This window comes from Ciona robusta, unplaced genomic scaffold (genome assembly GCF_009617815.1).
Source record: "Ciona robusta unplaced genomic scaffold, ASM961781v2 AP042734.1".
In the NCBI taxonomy this organism is placed as follows: Eukaryota; Metazoa; Chordata; class Ascidiacea; order Phlebobranchia; family Cionidae; genus Ciona; species Ciona robusta.
Window position 1 is genome coordinate 16,589 of NW_028323113.1, and position 13,360 is coordinate 29,948.

Sequence of the window (13,360 nt, forward strand, 5' to 3'; positions counted from 1 at the left end):
CAGACGCAAAAAAAAACATTTAACATGTTTTTAGGCAGCTGCTGGCTAAATAATCAACCTGTGAGTCCCTATTATGGCGCGAACAATCGCCGTGTAAATTGCTATTTTGTCGTAATTAATTGCCAGATCAGACAATCACTATTATGATGTAATGAACCCACGTGTGAACCCCTACTCTTTCGTAACAAACACACTGCTTGGCTGAGGAAAATATTGTTTGTAAATATAAAGCAGCAATCATTCTGGGACAGCTTTAAGTTGATTATTACAGCCTAAAGCCCTAAATCGTTTAGATTGCGATGTACCAATAGAACATCGTCTGTTTAGCAGTAATATTGTTTGTTTAATTACATTCCTAAACTCGCAATAGCAAAAAACAGGCTTTCCAGAAACATGCTTATCGTATTATGTTTTAAGTCTATTCTAACCAATGTTGTAACAAAATATTGTGGCAATATAAACCACACTATACAATGAACGCTTGGTTAGTTAGTTAAAAAGCTTCTGTGAGGCAATAATTAAATACGAAAATCGGTATTATGACGTAAATAATGAACGTGTGAATCCCTACTAAGACGTAACAAACAGTCTGCCTATCTGGGCTAAATTCTGCGTAAATAATGACTTTAGTAGGCGTAGCATAGATTAATGTTTCTACTGCAGGCAAATGCAAGTGGTGAATTAAAACTTACGGGTTGATTTACACACATATTAATACGAAAACATGCGCAATACATGACTGAAAGTTCAAGGCTGATTTAACACCGTATTTTCACTTAGTACGAAACTAGAGATACCGTTGTTGAATGTGCACTGGTGTGGTTGAACGAAACACCAGAACGACTAAATCAAAGAAGGCCGAAGTATTTTTCCTGAAGAAAGTTTTACCAAAACATAGAACGACGTATTTTTAAATGCATCCAAAACAATCTTGGCCATATTTTCTTGCGAGTAATTTGGCGTTTAAACCAAGCTGAAAAGCGTTCCAATGACGATGATTCAGAATACATAATAGACAAAGACAAATTATTTTGTCAAAATGTATACCACCGAGTTCAGTAATAAAAAAACTTCAAATTTTAAAGATATAAAATTATATCATACGTCGCTAAATTTAACGGTTATTGCCGCGACAAGAAAATGTCCATAACTTTAATTGGACTAAGTGTCGCCGAGCATTGCTTGCGAAAAACTGCTCAATTGCAGCTCTGGCGAGTAATTTGGCATTTAATCCAAACGATACAGAATATTTAACAGATAACGACGAATGCATGTTCGCCAGTAAATGTAATGATGATTACGTCATAATATCTATAATAAATTATTAAAAAAAATTAAAAATAATTGTGGTTTATGTGCTTCTATATAACATATGTAGTTTAGTATATTTATTTTATTCCCGATAAGCCAGCAAGCAAGATTAGTTTCAACTTTAAATGCCAGCAAACCACAATTACAAACACTAAAAATAGACTTTTTTCAATGTTTGAGACTTGGATATATGGGTCGTGTCATGTTCATAAAACACTGATTTGGGTAGTGCTTAAAACTCTTTGGGAACCACTGGCCTAGGGGCTAGGTATACATACTTATATATAACATTTTTTTTAAATAAACCTTTAGGTTCATCACAATTTTTTGAATTAGGATCGAAGAATTTACTATCGCAATGGCAGACTCCCCCAACGCAGATATGAAATGGAGGACAGCCATTAGGGCACTTCAGCGAATCAATGTCTAAACATAAATAAAATAGGAATACTTTATATGCTTGTCAAATGGTACAGAAGGCAGATGTTTTCTTAACATAGTGTGCAGAATAAAAATATTATCACAATTTCACAAATAATGTAAGACAAAAACAGACTTTAAACTACTCATCTCTCTGCAGTTTAAAATTATGTTCAACACTTCGACAGCAATCACTTAAGCACAAAATAAGTACACACCTTTTCTTTGGACTCCTGGACCAATTTTAGGAGGATGTTCACAAGTAGCTGCAAGATAAAATAATAAATCATGATAAAAAATTAAACAACTGTCATCGACAAATTTGAGTTGATCATGGTGATACATTGGAACTGGAAGTTTAGTTTGTTCATTTTATAAAGGCTAATCAGGAATTTTGGGAATGAATATTTTTTTTTCACAATCTACAAAATTATATACATCACAGATTGTTTATATTGTCAATGTGTATGCAAAAGGGAAGTTTGATAAAAAAACAAACAAACAAAGTTTTAAAAAATGCACCTTTTTGACAAATGAATGGCCTTGTCTCTGAACAGGCAGTGACTTTCCACTGCCACGAATCAGCTCTGTCAATTTTTACACAGTCTTCATCTTCATGTGATTCTGTTTCAACTAAAGAGTGAAAGTTGATATACTCAGCACTCCTTAAAGGTCCTCCATGGTTCCATATAAATCTATCTGTAAATAATGTAAACATTATTGCCAAGTTTGTTGCAAAACAATTGAAGACTGACCGATAGGGATGTACATTACAGAATAATTAGGTATTCTAGGATATCCTAGAATACTTTATTTCGAATCTTTTTGTATTTATAAAAAAAAAAATTTACTCACCAAAATTAGTTTATTAACTCTTTTATAGTAGCCTTGTTGGATTATGAGCTATAAAATTATCAAAAATTATACTATTGGATAATTTTTGCATCATGATGATCGGTTCTTAAATTTTCCGCATTTGGCGTTTTTGCACCATACATTATGCATAACATCAGAGATCCCATTTTGTTGCAGGAATAGAGAGCACCAATCCCCGCAGAATGATAGTGCAAAAATGCCAAATCCATACAAAGCCAAAACGGCAGCAACCTTTGTAAAGACGCTGCGAAACGTTTTCTCTCGTCCCACAAACACAAGAATCTTTCTTTTCAAAAAAAAAATATATATTCAAGAATATATTATTATATAAATTACCCCTGGATTTTTTAATTATAAAAGCTACATAACGCCCTTTTTTCTCAGCGTACAAAAAATGCTATTTTATATAACTGCGCGTTAAGTCAGACAACTGTTTATGGCAAATTATCACAAAATCACTGATTGTTACGGTAACAATATCATATTTGTTTGAAAATGTACCGTGTGTTTACTAGTCAATTTTGAAGATTTAAATATTGTTTAACATCTACTTCCCAATCTGCTTTTTCTCAACAGTAGTTCAAAAAAAATTTAAAACACGCAATCCAGGATAAAATTAAACTAATTTAGCATAGGTGTTTTTTCCAAGACATGCACATGTAATGAATTGAGACTTGGTAGACAATTTTATGGGTTACTGTTGCACCACTGTTATTCTGAACAACCTTACAACATTATACAGATGTAAATCGTTGTGTTTAGAGCTACCAATTTTACTCTGAAACCACTTAGCAGATCCAACCCCCAGTATAAAAGATCTAACCCAGTCGCCACTAATTGGTAGGATTGCACAATCCAGAATTTCGAATTCGTGAGATTTGAACCCTTTTAAATTGGAATCTTATTACAGAATTCCATATCCCGTTTAATGATGTCGCGATTTGTCATCTTTTGAAGTATTTTAACAGTTTTACATAAACAATAACTTTGAAAAATAACTTTGTTTTATTTGTGTGGCTGTCGACAAAAAGACCTGTTTCGCTCCAAACGTAGTTCAGAATTAAGCGTTTCCGCACCACCGTTTTGCAGAAATTGGATGCCTTCGTTCCCGCAGAAAAAAAACAGGACTGCCTCAATAACCGAACTTGATTGAATTTTAAGGATTTTGCTGGTGAATAGTGCAATGAAAATTTGCTATATCGTCATTGTTTTTTTTTTCTCCCTCAAGGAAGACTTCATGAGACCTACGAATCCAATGCCAGTTTTAGACATTTACCGAGCACCATCAGTTCAGTTGCGATTCCACATACGGTGGACAAGTCTAGTACACCACATACAGCGGACAAGTCCAGTTAAGTTGCAATTGCACATCAGTTGTGATTCCACATACGGTGGACAAGTCGAGTCCAAAAATTTTACGCATCAACTATTGTAGTAAAAATATCAGCACCAGTTGTCGTACCCTTCATTGGCTGTAGTGCTAGAAGTTCTTCAGTTTCGTTTAGCTCTTTGTGAAACAAAGGTCTTAACCTTATCCCTGAGAGTGTCACTAATGTCACAAGCAAGATCATTGATCGCTATCATCCAAAGTGACAGACTTATTTTCTCGAACTCAATCTTCATTTTAGGTCACATTTCTTTTGCGACATCAATTGCTTCACAAAGTTTCCGTCAGAATAATGTACCATAGTTTGAGCTATTCTTTGTGCGATATGGTAACTACATTGGATTGCTTTTTCGCTATCACTGTGGATTTTTTGAAACATCATCCGCTGGGCCTTTAATTCTTCCTAAAGTTGCCTCACTTTTAGCTTTCTGTTCTGTCCTAGCCTATCATAAATACCCTTAGAATGATTTGACTCATAGTGTCGTCTAACTTTGTACTCTTTAGTAACGTTAACAGTTTGTCATGCGTCTGTGATGTCATAGTCCTTACGGATCCTACGGCATTCTAAAAAATTGCGAATTTTTTAGAACTAAACAATCACAATAATAAACCTTACATAATATTCAGCTTTTATTAAACACTTAATCGATTAAAAAGTAAAAAAAAAAGAAAATAGCAAGTATTCCAACCAAAAACATAAAGAACATGATTAAAACATAAAAATACAAACAAAAACACATAATATTAACATATACTGATTTATCTAGCTGCGGTTTTCAGTGGCGCAACCAGCGTGTTCAAAAGGGGACTGTCATATTTACGTCCAGTCAACGTTTATCTCTGTCGTGATAAAATACCCCCTTATTGGTTGTGCAGACGAATGTACATTCTACTTTACGCGGTAAATTAACTACTACATCTACATTGGTAAAAAGACGTATCTAAATTAGTAAAAACAAAGAAACATTGGTGACAGTTTTACGCATGTCCATCGTAGATAATTTAACGAATATTTTCGTCAGAATACCTTCGATAATCCATTAGGATTGTTACATCATAAACGAGATTGTTGATAAACAATCGTGTTTTATTCTCTCCCATACGATCAGTAGTTCTGTGGTTTTATCAAGTTTACACCAAACAATCGCAAATGATCTTTTAGTGATTGTTATAATTATAAGCATACGCGCCTAGTACGGGGAGGCGACGCCTCCCCGGCATTTACCGTTATGACGTCAGAAAAACAGGTCGCGTAAGTCTAAACGTCGCGTATTTCTCCAACCGAAAAAAATGCTTTGACCGTTTTATAGACAAATTTTATTTTCCTTGCACAATGTTAAATGTTCCTTGCAACGAAAACGTATAGTCCATCTCCATTGTAGGACCAAGCGCAATTATATGTTTTCACTATAACACGCGTCGACGGCCGTCACTTTCCGCCAAAAACTAAGACTCGCGTAAGCGACGTATCTACGAAAAAAGAAATAACTTCTTTCATGTGCTGAATAGGTAAAAATGCTAATTATTAGGCCGTCTAAACAATGTACACATAGTTTCGGCAAACGGTATAACGTGACAGTATTGAATTCGCGGAGAAGTAATTCGTAATAGACGCGTTGTTATTGCATTCTCGAACTACAGATTCTTGCCCAAGATCAACAAATAGTTTGGATAGAAGGTTAGAACAATTTAAACAAAGGAAATAAAACCTTCAAAATACTGCAACAAAACCGATCTGTCACGTCAAGGCTGTTCTTTCCGCGGTCACGAGGACTAGGATTCAAACTTATTTCAAACGTTGTATTTGACGTCAAGTTGTGTCTAAAACACCAACATTTTTGATTGCTCAGACTTATATACAACACGAAATGCTGGAGTCTGTAAACGTCTTGTGCTCGGTATTCAGAGAAGCAAACAGTTCACCATTTATTCGGTATAATGGCTAACGAGATATTCTGCAATTGGCTTTCGTTGTAACTTTTTCTCTTTCTTTTCCAAAACGCAAGCTTTACTGCATTTAAACTCGGTAAAGGTAGATATGAACATTCACTTAGGCTTTTATGGCCGACGAGATGGGTGCCTCGTTATGCAGCGATAGACGTATTCTTGCAAGAATACGAAAACGTATTAGATTGGCTGGAACAAACTTCTTAAATTTCAGAAATGAACGATCGCATCTACAAGTCTTGTATCTATTCATTTGCGCATGAAAAAGTGTTAAACATACTTTTATATACAAGTGATAAATCGAATGTTTGTAATAGTAAATCCCGTCTACGTTGCAATCCAAAGCTGGTCCTTAACAGTTTAAACATTCCGAAATTTACTTAGTGATATTACGTGTGTCATTTCCAGTAATAGTTATGATGGTGGCACAGCAGTTGCTTTTGTTAAGTCTTGTTTAGATTTTACCGCGAATGCGGGTCTCGTATATAGAGCCCGACCGATATACTTTTTTCAAACCGATACCGATATTTTGTAAATTTCAGTTGCCGATAACCGATACTTTAATGCACTTAGAAAACTAGACTGATTAAAACCGAAAAATCTGATAAGGCCAATAAAAATCAAACTACAGGCTTAATTATTATAATTAGTTATTAGTGAACTTGTAATTACTTAATTGGTTAAATTGTAATTGTTTTAAAATAAATTTTACCTCCCATCCATTAAACAAACATTATATTTATCAGCCAATGCAGTTTATTTGTGTATCACGTTGAGGCTCAAAAAAATGCGTAAGTGACCTAAAGTAACCCCGACGTCGACGTTACACGCGCCTGATAAACATGACATGCGGTGGACGCCTGATCAGACACTTCGACTTATACGTAAGATCAGCGGTTCCCAATCTTTTCTAAAAATTTTGCCTGGTGGACCCTTTGCAATTATTTTGATATTTCGCGGTCCTATAAAAATCAAAGAATGCTATAGAAAAATGCAAAAACCACACCAATGAAAGAAAAAGCAAAAACTATCAAACACGGTAAGCTGTTTAAATGGATGGGTGCACTTGTTTTGCTGCAATTAAATCAATGTTTGGTTTGGTTTTGAATCACAATCATTGCTTCATTGCGGACCCTCTGTAACTGCTGTACGGACCCCAGTTTGCAAACCGCTGCGTTAGATTGTTACGAACGAGTTGAATTAGGTATACGAACGAGTTTACGTTTATGAACAAGTTAGCGCTCTGCATTAATTCTGACGTAAGTGTGGGCAAACCTAACATCAGGCTGGAAAATACCTTACGCGAAGGCGTTCGTTAATCTTGCTAAACTTACCAAGAGTTTTAATCACGCCGACACACGTTAACAATTTACCTTCGTTCAGTGTGCGTCGCATTGTAGCGAATAGCAACTTCTATACGCTAACAACGATTAGATACTCAAAACATTTCCCAGCATAAAAGCGCAATTGTTCTATGAAGCAAACAACACCTTAAAGGCAATAAACCACTATTGTAATAATAATCGACGCAACAATTGCTGCTGTGTTGCAACAATCTAATTGTTACTCAATCCCGAATAATCCACGTGTGAATTGGTACTGTGTCATAACAGAAATACGTGTTTATCTAACTTTACGTAAGACTCGTAGTTATGATGCAACCGGTAAACTTGTTGCGCAATCAAAGCTAAATGCCCAAACTCGTACAACCGCGCACACGACCGTAATCGCAAAGAGACAGCGTATTTGATGTTTATCGTTTTTACTTTTTGTTATGTATCGCCTCCCGCTGATTTTGAAATCTAGGCGCCTATGATTATAAGCATTAGTTTATTTCACATACATTACGTTGAGCGTGACATTTCATGGTATCTATATTCCCCATTATAGTGGTTTCCAACTTTTTTAAACCTAGGCGTTGCTTCATGCGCGTACATAGTATTTTTCCAAGCCTATCTTTACTTCTTGGCATACGTAAAAAGGGCTAATATCCAACCTGTTTTCAAGCACTTGCAGGCTAAATATTCTCTCTAATAATTATGCTGCTTGGCTGTGGAAAACATTGTAAATATACAGCATTGCTACTTCTAGGAACATGTTTAGGTTGTTGATTCCACCGTGTTACGTTGTTTAATAGGCAAATTACATATATTTTACACGCAACTTTGAAAAAGCTGTGTCAAGTTTGTGTTGCGAATTCTCGCTGAAAAAAATACTTATGCGTGCGGCTTCTAATTTCACTATTTAAGATTAGTTGTTCACGAGCCTTCAGTAGTTTAGTATGTAGGTGGTACGAGAAGTCGAGAACGTTGCATGAACCTAAAAGTGTAACGCGAGTAAATAAAGTTTGGGAACCACTGCTTTATATGCAGATAAACCGCGATTATGTGATTTTTTTAGGTGAAGTGCTAATATAAGAGTGAGGAGCGACGCTATTAGTAAATTGGAACCAGCAGAGATTGTAATATAATATTTCAAAGTACTGCCCGGTCGAGATTGGATGGAAGCCAAAAAATATCGTTTGTTGGCACCGCACGAGAACCAGAGTTTCATTACGTCACTTTTCACGAGAATAAATTCACATCGATTGCTTCGCTTGTTAGGTGTGGAATGTATGCTACCGCATGCGTCTTCCTTTATTTCCTACGCCGGCGCAGAGCGTAAAAATGTGACGCTCATAGTCATACACGATGTTTCGATCTCGTGGTTGGTTGGGCAGTGGGCACATTCCTCCCGATTGTTATATTATGAAACGTCATAATTAGTAGTTACGTTGCAATAGGACAGGTGACGTAACAATTGAACGAAAAAATTGTTCTAACTCCAAGCGAAGGAATGTTATATTGAATGCAACGCGTGTGTGTGTGTCTTAGCACTTTTTGGCTGCGTGCGTGTCTGCGGAAAAGGGGGCTGTCATGACAGCAAAACAGCCCCCCTGGTTGCGCCCCTGGCGGTTTTGCATGTAAATTGCCATGATTTTGCTTTTTGGTTCATAAACTTTAAACATATACCCTGCAACGAAACTTAAAGTTCTGGGTTTTCCAATTTAGTAGCAAATTATTCCTAAAATCTTCTTAAATAAATATATTTAATGTTATCAAATAATTACTTCATAGTGGCTACGCAATGTCTTTATTCTCTCAACGTATAAACTAGCTATTTTTGCACCGAAAGCAATCTGAGTTAAACTTAAAACACGCCAACTAGGATAAAAGTCGGTCACTGCTTTATATGGGATCGAGACGGTCACTGCTTTATATTTATATATGATGTTATCCTCCGTCAAGCAGCATGTTTCTTACGAAATAGTAAGGATTTACATGTGGATTCATTACGACATAATATCAATGCACATGTCGATTATTACAACATAATGGCAATTTACGCATTCATTTATTTAGCCTACATGTGAAACATTATTCTCGCTCCCAAACCTTACCCTGATAAATTCGTCTGTTAAAACGAAGGGAGATGGTGGCGGCCATGCTCCTTCGATTGGTGATAGGCGAACACAGCTTTGATTTTGTATTGTGATTGACACATGTTTAATTAATTTTGTTTGTTTTCTTGAGTTTTGTTAAAATGATTATTTCAAATTGCATTGCACCCATCAACCAACACAAAATTGTTACGTGTTCAGTTGTGAACAACTTTTATGTTGCGCAGTTAGGAGTTGTAATATCAAATGTTGCATTATAAACAAAGCTACAATATTGTGACGCAGAGAATTAACATAAATTTAGGGATGCACATTACATAATTTCGAGTCCGTGAGATTCAAAACTTTTTGTATTCGAATAGAATTACGGGATTCGGTAATCTGTTTAATGACGTCATGACATGTCTTCTCATAAACTATATTAACAATTTTTGCAAATTAATAATATTGAAAAAAAATATTTTTGTGTTTGTGGGACTTTCGAGAGTAAACGTTTCGCAACGTCTTTTCATAGCCTGCTATACGTTTCATGACGCAAAAACTACCCAATAGTACAATTTTTGATCATTTTTCAGCTCATGATCCAACAAGGCTACTATAAAAGAGTCTATAAACTGACTTATGTGGGTAAATTTATTTTTTCCTATAAATATAAAAAGAAATTCTAGATTCGAAATAAAGTATTAGGATATCCTATAGGCTAGAATACCTAATTATTCTGTAATGTGCATCCCTAGCTCCAAGCCAGAGAGATGTCTAGCATCACCAAAGAGAAAGGCTTACAAGAATACATTCTAGTTTTCAATTTAACCGAAAAAGCGTCACTAAGCTAATCAAAATTAATAAGACCGCATAGTTTGAAGTAAAAAAAGGACTTGTTTTGTAATTTTGGATGTTGCAAAAGGTAAAGAAATAAATATATATAGATATATTATATATAATTAAAAGTTGAAAAGCTGTTTAATTGCTATTTTTATTTCTAATAAATATTTATAAATTTAGAATGCACATACTTTCAATTATTGTGTCATCTAATCCAATCCAAAATGAAGAATGACTATTCAAGGTTGAGTTGTTTGTTAGAGCGTTGCTCAATGCATTTTGAATAGAAGCACTTGTTATCTAAAATTTAAAAAAAATGAACTACTAATGACAAATCTAAAGTACTGTACAAATATTTTAAATTATGATAATGAAATGGTGTCTGTTTTTTCACTTCAAGCCAACAATTTCTTGTCACGCTCAACATGTGGACAGCAGCACACTAACGTTCTGCCAAGATCAAAGCACGATTGCCGAAACCCTATTACTTGTGTAGCGATTAAGTGTGTTTTGAGCACAGATATATATTATAGTTTACCCAAATTGACTTAATGCATAAAGATTGAATATCAAACAGCCATGTTGCGTAACTATTACATCTGGTGTAACTGTGTTTATGATTGGGCATCACATCTTGCGTTTTTCCAGCAAAGCAGAAAACTATATGCCCAGTCCACCCGTTCGGCAAACAGACGCCACTTTTCAGTGTAAAACGTGTTTTATGCTATTAAAGCCATCCTATTTTCTGTGTTGTGAGAGCAGTAGGAGCTTTCCTACACTCTTGCTGTGCTCACGTTTATCCTTAGCCTGATGCCGCTCGTTTGTTCGTCTAATAAACTGAGTTGTCGACCTAGTGGTATGGAGTCTAAACGTTGAGATAGGCGCAACGTTAAATTATGATCCTTGCACTCCCAACACTTGCAACTTCTAATCACTTTCCATCAGCCCAGTTTAATACATTCCGGAGGATTCTTTATGGTAATACTGCCGCTGGTGACCAGTGAAAATTTTGGTTTAAAAATGTTTCTTACGTCTCCCTGATACCCGCTGTATACTTATTTTTCGAAAAAAGGCGTTCGTGTCAAAAACTAACTTTAAAATTGCGAAAAACATGCTTCGTTACTGTAATTCATCCGACTTGCGTGAGGTTAACGATTTATTACGTCACAATAGCGATATGTTACGTCACGGTAGTGACATATTTCGTACGTTACAGAATGTTATAATCTTGTTTTTCGCACTGTTTTATGCTAAAGAAAACCCCACGTCTTAACCAAACCATAATCTCTACTTTTAACCCCTATATCCCAAAAAACCTAACAAATTACGTAATCTGTAACGTAGAAATCAAAGGTGGTAATAAGCATTCTATAACGTAATAATCTAACCTTTGACTGCTTGTGTGGAAAATACGGTGACGCAGAACGATTTCGCGCATTTTCAAAGTTAATTTTCGATATGAATGCCCGAGTTTTATTTTTTTTAAATTATACAGCGAGTATCAGGGAGACATAAGGAACATTTTGAGATCAAAATTTTTACTGGTCACCAGCAGCAGTGTTACCATTCTTTACTAGTGCCAAATAATGTTTTGAATAAAAGTTGTAGTAAAACTAAGTGTTCATTTTGATGAAAGGTAAATTAATCAAACAAACTTTACTGTTTTAATGTAGTTTACAGATTTTAACTGGCAAATACAGTTTTACCGTATACAACAGTAGTCCATCTAAACCTCTGCAGTAAGCTTCAGCATCATCAAAGTTTTTAGAATCAGTGACCACTTCATACATTATTCCATTAATCAGCTCTACATCTATGAAGTTTGAAAATACACTAATATTATAAATTAAAGACTCTTTAATTTTAATAAAGAGTCTTAAAGACAATATGCTTAATAGTGCACTAATTTTAAATTAATAGGCCAGATTAAAAGTTAATTTCTAAACATGGAGCTATACAAAGAAGACGGAAAAAATTTTCCGCTAGGAGGCGATGACAAATTCGTTTCTCTATTTTATGGGGAGCAGTTAGTTTCACGGTTTATACACATAAGATATAAACCCCTAACCCCTAACACTAACCCCTAACCCCTAACCCCTAACCCCTAACCCCTAACCCCTAACCCCTAACTCCTAACCCCAAACTCGTCAAACAAAAAAACTTGAAAAAAAAAGATAAAAAAAGTATTCCACTGTGCGGGACTCGAACCCGGTAAAAATGAAACAAAGAGAGTTTACGACCGCACGCAAACCGCTACACCACAGACTTGACAACAGTAATCATAACGAAAGAGCGTATATAACCGACCTAATGTGGGAAATATGTTCTTACTAGTGTTTTATGTATTTGGAAAGGTATTTTTATTATTTAATTAATTTGTTTTACACTTATTAACACTTTGTAGTGCTGTTTTGTTCGTTTTTTCGTATTTTTTAATTTAAATAATTACCGCCTCTAGCGGAAAAATTTTTCCGTCTTCTTTGTATAGTCCCATGTAATTTCTAAAGGCCATTCTTTCCAAGGCCTGTATACTTACATCCATTGACATAGCGATGTGTTGTATCTGTAAATAAAATGAACCGCCGTTTAGTAATTGCAACTATAAACACAAACAACGTACAAAATGAAAACAAATACCCAAAGATAAGTTTTCAGAGCTTTAAGTCTAGAAACAAGCTAAGTTTACGCAACTAAAAGTAATAAACATAGCGAGCGTGTACTTACAAAAACTGAATAACAACACTGTAAGTATATTCGTAAGCATTCTTCCATAAGTTACGAAAGGGTAAAAATAAAAATCAGATTACAGTAGATTAGCGGATCTATATAAACGGAATCCGCGAACTTGAAATAAACTAAAAAAACAACCAATCAAAGAGCGCGATTTTTTGAAATTTGCTGTCTGCAAAAACAAGATAAGAGGAAGGTCGCTCGTCCCAATACCCAATACCCATAAAAACAAATCGTTTTTTTTTTAAGATTGGCAATAGTTTCGCGCGTCAATGCTTCTGGTTCAACAGGTGTTTAATATAAAAACTGTCCAATCTAAAAAGATGCGAGAAACGTCCACCGACAAGAAGTCATCAAAGATAACAGCACAGGTCCATGGTCCGACCAAAGTTAGTATAGACCAAGTTAGGAAACGGCGCTCGTGTCCG

General features: G+C 35.3%; 1 protein-coding gene across 3 annotated transcripts in view; it reads right to left on the bottom strand.

The window, feature by feature from the left end:
• The window catches only part of LOC149724375 (uncharacterized), a 28,667-nt gene extending 15,546 nt beyond the window's left edge, over positions 1–13,121 (bottom strand). For all 3 annotated transcript variants that reach the window (XR_016386715.1, XR_016386716.1, XM_089893186.1), the window contains exons 1-7: positions 12,927–13,121; positions 12,739–12,765; positions 11,909–12,015; positions 10,394–10,502; positions 2,254–2,430; positions 1,950–1,997; positions 1,618–1,737 (exon numbers count right to left, since the gene is read on the bottom strand). Coding sequence is in view for 1 of the 3 variants with exons in the window: in XM_089893186.1 (XP_089749312.1) it covers positions 1,618–1,737; positions 1,950–1,997; positions 2,254–2,430; positions 10,394–10,502; positions 11,909–12,015; positions 12,739–12,765; positions 12,927–12,966 (628 nt within the window). In the remaining 2 variants the exon portion in view is untranslated. The remainder of the gene's footprint in view (positions 1–1,617; positions 1,738–1,949; positions 1,998–2,253; positions 2,431–10,393; positions 10,503–11,908; positions 12,016–12,738; positions 12,766–12,926) is intronic.
• Positions 13,122–13,360: the final 239 nt, after the last annotated feature.